Raw genomic sequence first — 13,788 nt, 5'->3', positions numbered from 1 at the left:
GGCCGAGCCGCGCTCCTCCCGCCCGCCCCGCCGGGGAAGGGGCTGCGGCTCCGCTCCCCGGCCCTGCCCCGGGCCCGGCCCCGCACCCGCCCGGGCACCGGGAGCGCCCCCGGGAGCCCCTCGGGCAGCGAGCGGGGCCGGAGCCCTGCCCCGGCCCGACCCCGGCCCGACCCCAACCCCTGCGCCTGCCCCAGCCCCGAGCCCAGCCCCAGCCCCCCGGGAGGGGCCACATGCGCCCGGGGACCCGAAGGGTGACCAGGGAGGGGCGGCGGGGGGAGAGAAGGGGGAGAAGCAAAGAGGAAGAGGGAAAGGGGCAAATTCTTATTTTTCCTAGGAAATCTCTGCAAGACATTCCTTTTTAGGCTGCGACTCCCGTCTGCTCGCTCTGCCCCTGGAGTCACAGGGAAGCTTCTTCTGAGCTTTTAGTCCCAAGGGAAACGAGGAGGAGAGATTCGCTCTTCAAAACTTTCCACGCTTTTCGTATTTTTGTCAGGGAAAAAAACCCAACCCACTCGTGCCACAGCCCGTTGGGAGGGTCAGCTCCAGGCGGCCCGGGGGTTCCCCGAGAGCCAGGGGCCAAAAAGCGCCGGCAGCCCCGGTGCCCACCGGCCGAGGGCTCCATCCAGCCGGGCTGTTCGGGCACCCCCTCAGCGGAGCACGAGGCGCGTTCCTGCTAGCGAAGGAACTTGTACAGATTATGGGTATTTGATCAGCTCGTCGTGCCCCAAGTTTGCGCAATACATCTGTCATTTTCCGGGATATTTTAGTGTCTTAAAGGCGGACTAGATACAAATGAATAAAACAGCGGGCTGTGGGAGGTTTGGGGTCTAATTCACAAAGGGAGTATTCAGAATTCTTTACAGGTGCTTCTGTGTTCAGCAAGCTTTCAGCCATTGATTTACTGACCTAAAAAACCCATCAAACTCCATTCCAACAAGTGAAGGAAGAAATTATGATCACAGGAACACACTAAAAAAAAAAAAAAAGGGGAGGAGGAAAGAAAGAAAAAGAAATCTTTTTGAAGTTCCAGCATCCTTCTAAGCTATTTTCCACTTGTCAGGCTCTATCCACATCTAAACCCATCAACCCCCTGCAAACGAAGTCTTGTTTAAGTAGGGGGGGGGGAAGTCAGTCCAATTCGTGTTGCAGATGAATATTTACTGCAATTTACGAGATAATTTCAGCCTCGACTCTGCCAAGTTTACGGGTCCCCCTTTTCCCACCACCTCTGGGTGTAGATTTATTTCCACAAAGTATTCTACACAAATTACCAGGAGCAGATCCCCTCAGAGGACAACACTGTGCATTTCTAGTGAGTTTCTGAGAAGGAAGTGACAAGTTCCATTAAAAATAAAAAGAGAAACTATCACATTTTTAAACGGTTTCTCTTTAAAGGCACAAAATTGAAGGCTTTGCAATAATTTACTTGTTTGTGAAATTTTACATCAGCGGGCAACCTGGTCTGATTTCCAAGATCAATGGCACTTATTACGGCATAAATTAGTCGATTATTGGTCTAGTAAATAGTTAAGCAGATAAATAGCTTAAGCAAAGAAGCCAAAGGTGACTCAAGGAAGATCTCTTAAGTTTCAGTTGCAGGCTTTAAACAAAGATTAAAAGACCAAAAAATCGGAGGGCAATTATTTTGTAAACGAATTTTTCAAAATGCAGTTAAAGGCGGTTTATTTAGGAAGTCAGGGAGCAGAAAGACTTTCACAGGCTGTGCTCCCATCCAGGACAGATGCCGCTGGTTCGGTTTACAGGTCCTTTGAATCTGAACATCTGCCCTGCACAGGGAGACAGCGGAAGGACAATTAAAAGCTAATCCCTTCGAAAAGGAGACTTTTTAAACGGGAAAGACGTATATTTGATGCACGTTTTAAAGCTGAACTGTTACCCGCGAGAACACTACATCCACCTTTCATCAACCTTCACCACTGGGACTACTACTGCTTTTTGCACTATTTCCAAATTATTCAGCAATTAGTTAAACCAATAATAGCTGGCGATTTCGTTCCCGAGGTGCGTTTGCCGGTTGGAGATGCGCCTTTTCTCCCTGCCATTTTCAGCGCAAACCACCCCATTCCGTCGCTATTGTTACTCCCTTCAGGCGCAAAACACCCGCAGCCTCCCCATCCCGGGCCGCGTCCCCCGGCGCGAAGCCCGAGCCCCTCTCACCTCCCCTGCACCTCTCGGTGCCCCGCACGCACCTTCCTCCCCCCGTTCCTCCTCCTCCTCCCCGCGGGCGGAGCGGCCGCCGGCGCAGCCCGCAGCTGTCGGGGCGCGCAGAGCTGCGGCCCCAAACCACCCGCAGCAAGCTTGGCCTTTACCGAACGCCCTCTCCGGGAAAAAGAAACACGTTGGAGGCAAATCTGCGCCCTGCGGGACGCGTCTGAGCGCGGTAGATTAGAAAGAAAACAGGCTGGAAGGAGCGGAGGAGCGCGGAGGACACTGAGGCGCAGAACGGAGGGGAGAAACGAGCTGGGTGCCCGGGGCCCGGCGGGACGGCCGAGCCCCCGGCCCGGGAGCGCCGCTCTGGGGGGAAGCCCGCCCCCGCCTCCGAGTCCTCTCGTAAAACCAACAGCTAAGAATTTTGTTCTGTCCGAGCAGTTTTTCCGGTTGCATCCAAGGAGCAGCGCAGGAAGCCCCGGGGAGGGCAGTTCTGGTGGGCATTACACGGAGAAGCGGAGCGAGAGGAAGGGGGGGAGCGGGATGGGGGGGCAGGAGACTGCTCGAATTCCTTTGCCTGTAAAATTACAGTGCTGTGGCGGCCGGGAGGTTAAACGAGGAAACACATCGGAAAGTTTGCAGCTGGATACACAGAGTCCTGGCTGCTGCCAGCTCCTCTCCCCTTCCTCCCGCTGCTGGGCTCGGCTCAGGGGCAGCGGCTGTGCCGCGGGGCAGCGAGGGGATGGAAAAGGGATGCTGCGAGTCTCCCGACTCTTCTCCCAGTCACGTCTGACAAACAAAACTCCAGCCGAGCGTGCCCCGTGTGAGCGGGCTCCGTGCTGCCCCAGACACCTGCTGCCCGCAGCCCCTGCCCGGGCACCCCCAGCCCGGCACCACGGCCACCTCCCACCCCGGGCCCTTGGGGAACGGCCACTTCCTCTCTCTCTCTCTCTCTCCTTCCAAAACTTTAGGGTGCAGGAGCTCAGCACAGGGCAGAATAATTCACCCGTCAGCAGCCTTTAAGTGTAGCCACTAAAGAAAATTCACGGCTCTCTGAAGTGCTAACTTAAAATCTCTGGTTTCCAGATTTTATTCCAGGCTACATTCCCCCTTCTCTCTCCCCCCCCTTAACCAGATGACCTTGCTTCAAAACATTTTATTTCCAGCTGAAGTGAAAAATGCTAACATATTAGCTTCTGTAATTGCAGTTTGACAGCACTTGATCTCAATAATTATGCTGCAGCTAAACTATTATTAACGGTTTAAGCTAAAATAAACGGAAATCCCCCTTTGGAAGTGAACAGAAACAAACCATTTGAACTGTTCTGGGGGAAGGTGGGGGTCTCTTACCTGCATTGTAGGCTGCCAGATCTGCTCCAGGCCCTGGGCTTTTCCTTTTCCTGGGTCTCCCCTTCTGGACAGTCCCCACGCCGTTGTAATAAGGCAGTCCCAAAGTGTTGGCAGAGCCCGCTCCCAAAGCCGGGCCCTTCCCAGCGGCTACATCCGAGTGATTGAAATGCACCTGGTACTCCCCCTGGATGAGAGTCTCGAAATGGAGGCGGCAGTACACCAGATTGTCCTTCATGCCAAAGTGATCGCCAGTGGTCAGCATCTTGTTGCAAGTGGTGCAAGTGAAGCAATTTAAGTGATATACCAAATCCCTGGCCCTCATGACCATCTCGGAGGCAGAAATCCCCAGGTGACATCTTGCACATCTCTGAACCGAAAACCTCCTGCAAAACAGAAAGGCCAGAGGAGACGGTGAGAGGCACGTTGCCACCACCCCGTCCTCGGTCGGGTGTGCCCGGAGGGCGGCCGAGGGCTGCGAGGCCCGGGGGCCGCCTGGCCCGGGGCAGCGGCACAAAGCCGGTTTGCAGAGCCCAGCCGGCGGGGCCTCGGGACGGCAGCGCGGGGACGCCCCGTCCCGTTTGCACCTCGCAGGGCAGCTCCTGCCCCGCCAGATCCCACCAGGAAGAGGCACCGACCCCCGCCCCGCGAACGTCTCGCACCCCCGGGCCGGAGGAAGCAGCGCGGGCGGGCGAGGAGCGGCTCCGCCGGCCCCGCACGGGAGGCCCCGGTACCGCGGCCGGGCTGGGGGAGCCGTGCCCGGGCCGTGCCCCCTCCCGGAACACGGCACTCCTCCTCCCCGAGAGCCTCCCTCTGCAGGGGGAGGTTTGAGGAGCCCACAGCCTGCCCCACGCGTGCCCACGGATCCCCTCCGCTGTCTCCTCGGGACGGGGTGTGCTCGGGGGGGGTCGGCGGGCAGTGCCCCCTCCCCGGCTGGTGGCCGAGGGCGAGCTGTACCTGTAGTAGTCCTCCTTGCAGTAGATGCTGCCGTCCTTGCTGAAGCAGGTGAGCTCGGACTCCAGGTTGAGTTTACATTCACAGCACTTCAGGCAGCGCATGTGCCACTGTTTATCCACAGCCAGGAGGTAATAACGGTCGGAGATTTTCCCCCCGCAGCCGGCGCACAGGGCAGCCCTGTCACTGCTGATGGAAGGCATGGTCTGCTGGGGGAAAACAATTACAGACCGTTAGCGAGAGGGAGAAACTCCTGAGAGCTGCTGGGCTCCCCCTCCCCCTGCCCGGCCGGGCCGCTGCTCTCCCTCGCAGGGGCTGCCAGAGGAGCGGGGGCTCCGCGCCCGCCGCCCCGACCGGCCCCATGCCCGGTCCCCAGGGTCCCGCCGCATCCCACCTTCCCGGGAGGAGGCGGGGAAGCGGGCGAGACAAACAGAAAACCACCCTGGGTTTTAGGGGAGGCGTCCGGACCAGACCCAGAACTTTTTTTTTTTTTCCTGCTGTATTTTCCAGTCACAAAACAAGATGCTGTTCAATAAACAGGCGCAATAATCACAGAGTAGGGCAAATCGCAGATAGTTAATTTTAAAATTTATTATTATGGATATACCGAGAGTGTCTGCATAGTTAATGCTCTGTGAGTGCGTGTATGTGGAGCGTGTCTGTGTGTGTATTTTCCTAGCTATAAAATTCCGAATGAATTACGATCAAACCCCCAGTAGTCACAGTGCTGCAGACACAGCTCTCTGCAAGCTGGTCCCAAACAACACGGATCGCGATCTGCTGTGACCCAAAGTACTAAAGGGATCAGTAAATAAAGCTGCGGAGGAGACGAGCATTACTAAATCCGAGGTGCAGAATATTTTACCGGGAAAACGAAATAGTGGGAAACGTGTTGGAAAGAAAGCGGGAAAAAACGAACAGAGCACTTTAGATTATGCTGGGATAAACTTGGAAGCAATAAAACTAAATGTAAGCCCTATATAATTTAATAGTTTAGTGTCAAATCGCAATCCAATCGAAACCCTCAAAAACCCCCCCCCCCCCCCCAAATTCATACATATCCTGTCAACTTCTACCGAAAAAGAAAGAGAGAGAAATATCGGACCCATTTGAGCACGCTTATTTATTTTAGCAGGCACCTGAAAGCAGCGTTCGGGAGAGGAGGCTCGGTGCAGCAGGGTTTGGGGCGGACCTTGCCAGACGCTGCTTTCCACTTCGGTCCCGACTTACTCTTACCCGCTTTGCACAGAAGCCCACGGCAGATCCGTTCTTGTGCAAGAGAACCCGAAACATTTCCTTACAGCTGTGCCCAACACGCGGTTTGTTTTGCTTCGGGGCGGGGGAGAAGTTGTTTGTTTGCTTTTACCTCCTCTAGAGCCTTAAATCCTCGCGCAAAGCAAAAAGCAAAGGCGGATCTCGGGGGCAATGGAAAGGGTCCGAGGCTGCGCTTCCAGCATATGCCAGACCCGTCCCTTCCATCCCCTGCTTGCGGGAATCACAAAATCCCGTCGCTGCGAGCGCTCCCGTTTGCACCGCACCGCTCCCACTAGCACAACTGCACACAGATAAAACCCTGGCACTCCACTGGTGTTAGTCACAGGAACCCACCGGGAGCTTGTTTCTTTAAGGCATTAACCGAACTCCGAGTAGAGATCATTTTATAACCAAAATAGTTTCTTGTAAAACCACTTCAAATGAAATAACGACTTTTTTTTTCTACCTTGCTTTTCCAGTAACAAAAATATTCTGAGATTCAGAAATGGCATTCAAGGATCGAGTACTCCATCCCACTATTTGTTATGTACACACGTGTGTGCATATACATTATATATAGTTAGATAAAGCTATCATGTCACAATATTTATTCCAACAAAGATCATTCGATGTTGTTTAATTGTATGGAGAAATATTAACTTTTTCAAAGAAAACCAAACCCGTTTAGATTAGAAATCACGTCCCACCCTTATAGCACAAAGGCTGTTTTCCAGCCAGTATTTCAGGATTAAATAGTCTCACTGCCACCTTTAAGCAAATTTCCACATAGCATTAAGAGAAAGAACACATACTGATGGAGTTCGAAAACCCGAGAACAGATCTTCCTTGCATATGCCCGTATCAGCTTACGAGACAGCATTTAACCAACGTGCGAGATCGTTTCACTTCAGAATTATTTCTTAACAAAAAAAAATAAAAAAAAAATTAAAAAAAGCATACGTGAATTGTTGAATCAGTTAAGACACTTCGGAAATCTCTCCCACTCTGCCAGTTTAGCGCCGGCTAGACGGATGCATCCTTTTATTATCTAAATGTATTAATATACAAGCACTGTGCAGCAGCAGACAGAAGGTAAAAAGTGGCAAAGTTATAAAAAATCGCATCCATCCGTCTCCCTGAAACATATCTTCCAGTTCTGTTTGCCATGTTTACAAACCCACATATTAAAATTATTTTTAAAAAACAATAACTTAAAGGCACTCGGGGTTGTTTTGCTTTGGGTTTTTTTTAAATAAATGCTATAAAGACTGTCTCGCTGTAGACATCCTACCTGAAAAATAACACAGAACTGGATTCTCTGCTGTTTGTGTTTCCATTCTGCAGACAAAAAATTCGCTGTGCCAAAATGTTATCGTTATAAAGCCATACTTCGCCTCTTCCTAAAAACTTTGGAAGGCCGGACAGGCTGGGGGAAGGGAAGGAGTTCTTGGACGCTACCAAAAGGCTGGTCTATCTTTCTGTTTTCTCGCAAGAGCAGGACCGTTCATTTCACCCGAGCGTTACTATTACTATGCATATTATTAATAATTAACAGTTTCATGCCTTTCCCCACGGTTTCATTTAATCTTTTGGGGTGCCTTTACGCTCAGATCTCTTCTGATTTAGCATTTTGCATACGTTTCCCCCCGACCTGTTATTTTAGGGGAAAAGCCGTATCTGTGAGGGGTTTGGTACGTTTAGGGGGGTGCCTGACTCTCCCATTCCTTCGGCTCCTACCGTTTCCGTCTCTCCCCTGTCTATAGCCGAGCTGATGGCCGGTGCTTCGCTTTTGGTTCTCCGATCCATCTCGTCGATGACCCCGTGCATCTCCGAGCCGGAAAGACTGTGGAAAAGCATCGCTGAGGAAGCAGAGGAGGAGGGCCCGAGTTGCTGCTGCTGCTGACAGTTGTCGGGGTCCCTGCAGGAGCCCAGAACTTGCATTAACCGGAGCCCTCCCCCATGCATCTAGCACGGCCGCCCCGTCTGTCCTCGGGCACCGGGCTGTTCCCCCGGCAGAGCTCTCCGGAGCGCGGCGCAGGCACTGGTCCGAGCTTTCAGGGGGACGGGGCGCAGAAAAGGCGGGCGAAGGGGCTGAGGGAGAGGGGATAACTGATGGTGTGAGCTTCGGGGCTCGGATCTAGTCTGTCGCGCGGCCCCGGCACATCCCTCTAGGAGGCTTCTTCAGTGCGGGGCTCATTGCCCCAGGTGCAGTCCCAGGCTTTATGCTCTGGCCCAGCTGGCAGAAGGCTGGGCAGGTTTACGGTTGGGAGGGATTAATAAATAATAGAAATATAAAAAAAAATTAAACCATCTTCGGTGAGAAATAAATAATAATTGAAAAAAAAAATAACGACAAGCCCCCTACATCGTACTGTGCGAAATTTAGAGGAGCAAAGCGAGGGAGAGGGAGGCTGCAGCAGGCGGAGAGCAGGCTGGTGCTGCAGGGAGGCTGGGGCGGGTGCCCACCGTACGCGCTCACAGTCCAGAGGGCTGGCAGCGGCGGCAGCTCAGGGGCAAAGTTTGCTCCTTCCCCCGCTCCTCCCCCAGCCCGGTGGAGCTCATTGGGAAAAGAAAAAGCCAAGGGGAAGGAGGGAGAGTTGGACGGGCACCAGATGGGACGAGCGCTCGCGGCCCCCCTCTCTCCTTAAAGCGGCGCGGCCCGCGGGGGCCGGGGCGGGAGCGGGGCCGGAGCGGCGGGGCCGGAGCGGCGCGTCTGCGGCGCGGGCACCGCGCGGGGCTCCGCGCCTTTTCTACAGCCCCGCTGACATCATGTCCTGCCCCGCCGCCATTGGCTGCGCCCGCCCGGGCCCGCCGCATGTGCTCGGGGCCGGGGCTGGCCCCGCGCTGGCCCCGCGCCGGCCCCGCACCGGCCCCGCCCGGCCCCGCCGGCCCCGCACTGCCGCGCCCCGCGGGCCCCGCGGCCTCGGGCCCCGCGCCCAGGTTGGCGTCGGTCACCCGGTGACCCTCGGCGAGATGTGGCACCGGGGCGTGACAAAGAGCGCGTGGGGCAGAACACAGCGAGGGACGAGGAGTGGCCAAAAGTTCGCCCCGCTCTGAGATCGTGGCGCCCCAAACATTCGTGACCAGTTGAATGCGCCCAACAACCCTCCTCATGATGAACACTCAACGTTTGAACATAATAATTTGAGTCATCCCAGTTCGTGGAGCCTTCCACAGACTCGGGCCTCACGTATCTCTCGTTTCCAAGTAGACTGTAAGAAAACCAGGCCAAGAAGGTCTCTGAACTAGAGGAGAAGCTTCAGAAAGTCTCCAGAAAAGACAAAGAGTACTCAGGGAGACTGTTCACAATGTCTAAATATTTATCCAGGAGGTGGGTAGTGAGGAAGGACTAATTAGTATTAAAGATGTCAAATATCACACTTCTAATTACGTTACAAAGGTAGCACAACGGAAGGTAAATGTGAATGCACACTGAGATCATGAGACTCGCTGCCTCATGGTGACTGGGAGCTCTTACATCACTCGGGTGGTGTGTTCTGGCAGAGCCTTTGCCTCTCACAGGTACAGTGCAGCCGGGGCTATCCTTGCTAAAACCGGAATTACTCTGTTTATAGTCAAACTTTGCTGGGTTTATGTGTTCCGTTCTTACAATAATCGAGGCTTTTCACCATCTTGCTGTTGAGATTGCTCTGAGTAGTTAAAGACATTTGCATGTCACAGAGGAGAACAAAGTGTCTCTTGTAGAAATGCATATGAAATAGCCACAAGACCCCTCAAGAAACCATACAGAATGCAAGCTAATTTCCCATCTGTGGGAACTATCCAAAGACTGTCCTAAAATCAGACCTTGGAAACAATGGAAGTTCATGTCTGAATTCAGATCAGAATTAGCACAATTAGAGGCACTGTATGGTATTTATCTCGATAAAATAATCTTTCCCTTCCTCTGTAAAGTTGTGAGACATTTCCCGCCCCTGCCCGTGCTGGGAGGTTTGGCTCCAGCGAGGCTGTGGGACATTGCCCACCGGACAGGTTATCTTCACTTGAGCAATTTGCTGTACATATCCTCACCCACGGCTCTGCACCGCACTGTCCTTAGATGTTCTAATACCAGATTAATTCCCCATCACGGAATTGATTACATACTTTTTGCAGTTAAGAAAGGTCATGGATTCGTACACTCTATCTGACACTGCTAATTATCAAAAAGATTTTAGATATTTAACAGCATTAAAATACAGTATTTTATGTTACAGAATCGCCTCAGTGGATGGAACCAATGATACCAAAAGCACATTGAAAAAGTATGGCGTGACCTCCAGTTCACAGGCTATCTCTGATTCCCTTCCTAATGGATATACAAACACAAGAAGACATCCAACCCTTGCTACCAAAACACAAGGAGAGTAACAGAATGTAAACATAAAGCTGCTAATGTACACACTGACACTTGAATGACATTTACATTGTTCAGAATAAAATCCAGGATATTCTTGAATAATGAGCAACAGAGAAATTGCTGGAGCAAAATCGTCTTCGGAATGAGACGCGGGCTCATTTGAAACGAGAGCTTTTTCATTAGAAAAATGGTGCAGCTAATAATAAAGTCTTTTAACCTGTATTTTGTTATAGGTGACAGGTGAACAAATCACAGGTCTTGAGTTTCTCTACCCTGCCTCTCTTGGTAACGTCATCTCCAGTACCATCTGCTACCTACCAGACAAACAGACCAACCACATAATGAGGTACCAGCTTCCACCCAGCTACCGTGACTAAATCAGAACAAAAGATTCAACGCCTCCTTCAACAAAGGAACACAAGTCTAAGCTGTCTTTGCTAATTGCTGGGTTTCAGGTTGTCTGTTACAGATTTTAAGTGAGCTACAAACTTCTATCAAATACTCATAGCTGTTGGATAAAGGTACTAAGAATAAAACATAAATGGAAGCAAAAGGTAAGAAAGAAGAGAAGAAAGCTTAGAAAATAAGTAACTACTTATGGTAATTTAAAGGCTGTGGAATAATATAAACATGAAAGACCAGGGGGCAGAGTGATTGATATCTCATATGTTTTCGATGCCCCTACGGTTATTAGACTGCAATATATGGGAACATACAATAAACTATGAATTAAAATGTAATTGTAGCTTCAGGCATCTTCTTCATTGTCTGCTGTGGTGTTATGTCTTCATGCACCGTGATTGACAAGGTGTAATTAATCATCTTACTCAGTTGTAAATATGGGCACCCTTCACAGTAGGCATCAGGAAGTGTGTACCAGCAAAGGAAGCAATAGTTGACGCTGAGATACCATTAAATCAAAATCAGAGCGCGTATATGTTCAGAAATGTGTGTTTGGTGTGATGCTGTTATCGTTTATTTCGAAAATACTGTACCAACAGATTTACTTGATTTGCAAGTTAACTACAACATTAACCGGTTTTATTTATTTTGTCTCTTCTTCATTTTTATAGGCAATGATGTTGTTCTCCTAAAATGTGAGACAGTTTGCTTCTCGTCAGCAAGTGGAGCTCAGCTCAGCTCCTGCTCTGCCCGAGTCGCTGCAGACAGACCAGCAGCCTCAGAGTCAGCTGCTCCATGGACTGGCCTGAAACAGGCCCGGGAATTATGGCTCCATTCATGGATCACTTCTTGCACTTCTACAGACTGAGTTGGACACTTTGGGTCATTTTAAAGTGAAAGAGAATAATGAAGTTACCTTAATAAGAAATATTGTTCTGTTTAAAAATAGGACATTTCTTGTTGCCATTGCTGTCCCTTAATTGTAAATGAACATCTTTTTAAGGATTTTTTTTCCGTATTCCAGGGCAAGAATATATTTAATATATTTTTCTGATTTGGAATGCTTGCTATCCTTATCTAGTTAGTGCAGAAATGGTGTCTGAGTCATGGGAAATTGAAGTGGTTTGTCTCAGGAAAATTTGGTGGTATGCGTGTTTTTGATGCACGTAGAGCTGCTGAATGAATAATTGGCCCCCTATTTAATGTCCTCTGCTTTAAAGCTGTCTGGTACATTTGCTGTTTAAAAAAATGTCTTTCAAAGCTGTTAAATATGTAACAAAAAGAGGTTGCTCTCCCCATTCTGACGTGAACAAAGCCATACAGTGAGGTGCCCGAGGTACTTCCAGCATGGCATTAATTACAAACACAATCATAAATGGAGATCTGCAAAGTTCTCCAGTTCCATTGCTCTGCAAAACCAGCTGATGAGTGCTTGATAAAGGCATGCAGGAAAAACATCTGCCCAGGAATTAGCTATTAAATATTAAGCCAAGTATTTTTCAGAGAGTGTGGGATCTGTTGGATCTATAATTCCACCATCCACCCCTGATGGAATAAGATCTCTGGCTGTCTCAGAAGCAAACCGAGCCTAAAACAGGAGCGCACTCTCAAGAAGATGATCGACTAAGAATGTGTTTTATTTTGATTTGAAAAACTGTCAATCACAGATAGAAAAGACCAAATAATATTATTATATAATACTAGCTAATTGTGTTTGTCTGGTAAACCAGGAAAGCGCAGGAAAGAGGAATAATACAGTTCAGAAGGAAAATATTCCGAAGGTTTTGCCCAGATGTTGTGCTGAAATTGTTTGTCACTGGAACAAGCAATCGATTTCAGAGGAAAATACATGCACGGATGTATAGATGTGAGGGAAAATAAGACGTCCAATGTCTCACATATTCCAGTTTATATAGCCACAGCTATTTAAACAATTCCAAAACTGCCTCTACGGGTGTCAAAGAGGGAGGGAAATCTTCAACCACATGATCTTCTCTCCAGAGTCCTGTTAAATCCACTGAACTTAAAACAGAACAAGAAGTGTGAAATATGGGTTTGAACATGTTATGTCAGAAATGTAAAGGTTGGAAGCCTTTTTAGTAACCGATATTAATATTGTATTAAATGTTATGAAAAGGTAGGTGTTGGGGAGAAGGGCTGGGCTCACGTGCAATTTTGTCAAGGTTTTTATCTGTGATTATGATTCCAGATGTATCTATTCCCTGAGGAGAAAAATGAAGTAAAGTTGGCATGTGACATGTGTTTTAAGGTGTTTGGCACAGTTTCCCAAAGTGATGACAAAATGTTCATTTTTATTACAGTGAATTGTAAAGAAAATATGATTCTGAAGGTCAGTAGCTGTGCATTTAAGATAACTTTGGAGTTTTATTTTGGGGAACACACATTTTTGGTGGTGTGCTTAGATATGGTTGCCTGACAGGCATCTCCCAGAGTAAATAATGTAAATAGAATCATGTTTACAAAAATATGGAGCGGTAATTACGAGAAATTTGGTGAATCTCACGCACAGAATATGGCAAAGATTGCAAAAAGGGCTCTTTTTGGATCTAGTAGCGTCGCTGCTTCTTAATGATGTTTTTTTATCGGTTTACTACAGACTAATCTTTTTGCTCTGCAGTTACAGCTCAAATAAGTGTGATAAGGTCCTTTGTAGGAACACGTTTTTCACGTAGAGGGACAGATTTTTTAAAATATCTTTTTTTAGCCAAGCTGGGGAAGGTATTCCTTGTGGTACAAAGCGTTTGCCCAAACGGCCACGAGCAGCGTGGGTGAGGCAGCCGGCTGAGGCTGCCCCGTGCCCCCTCCCTGCAGCCCCAGCTCGGTGCTGCCAGCAGGGCACCCTCCTGCAGCCCCAGCAAACACTGCCCATAAACCTTTTACAAGTTGCACATCCACCAATGGGCGAGGGCTGCCGGCCCGCCCTGATTGGGTGTCCCGGGGATTTGGTAAACACGGCTCCACAACAAACCCAAGGTTTGGGGAGGAAAGGCTCCAATGGCATTGCCTCCTCTGAATAGTCAGAGCCGGAGAATATGATTAACTCCATATTTTATAAGTAAACTCCCCCAGCCCCGGATCCATCTGCAAATATTCAGGGTGATGTGCTCAATACATTCCTTTTCTGTTCTATAACCACATTTCTTTGTGAATTTAACCACATCAGAAAGCACTTCAGATTTCTAACACAAATATTCGATGCATTTAACGTTAGGAAGCTTCCTTTATTGGAGGTGATTGGGAACATTTTGTATTTTATAGGTATATTTAAGAGGTTAGCAGTA

The 13,788-nt window shown here is 49.6% G+C and overlaps 1 protein-coding gene across 8 annotated transcripts in view; it reads right to left on the bottom strand.

Moving 5' to 3' along the window:
- LHX2 (LIM homeobox 2) overlaps nucleotides 1-13,788 on the bottom strand; it is a 50,584-nt gene that overhangs the window by 14,897 nt on the left and 21,899 nt on the right. For 2 of the 8 annotated variants that reach the window (XM_027741402.2, XM_027741407.2), the window contains exons 2-3: nucleotides 4,474-4,679; nucleotides 3,520-3,902 (exon numbers count right to left, since the gene is read on the bottom strand). In XM_027741402.2, coding sequence (XP_027597203.2) covers nucleotides 3,520-3,902; nucleotides 4,474-4,679 — 589 coding nt within the window. Of the gene's footprint in view, nucleotides 1-3,519; nucleotides 3,903-4,473; nucleotides 4,680-5,609; nucleotides 6,517-7,015; nucleotides 7,439-7,461; nucleotides 8,386-13,788 lie in introns of those variants that run through there. The other 6 variants (XM_039382146.1, XM_027741410.2, XM_027741400.2 and 3 more) reach the window with 5 other exon arrangements.

This window comes from Pipra filicauda, unplaced genomic scaffold (genome assembly GCF_003945595.2).
Source record: "Pipra filicauda isolate LSUMZ 115617 unplaced genomic scaffold, ASM394559v2 scaffold100_size2392355_pilon, whole genome shotgun sequence".
Lineage (NCBI taxonomy): Eukaryota > Metazoa > Chordata > Aves > Passeriformes > Pipridae > Pipra > Pipra filicauda.
This window is presented reverse-complemented; position numbering and strand designations above follow the sequence as displayed.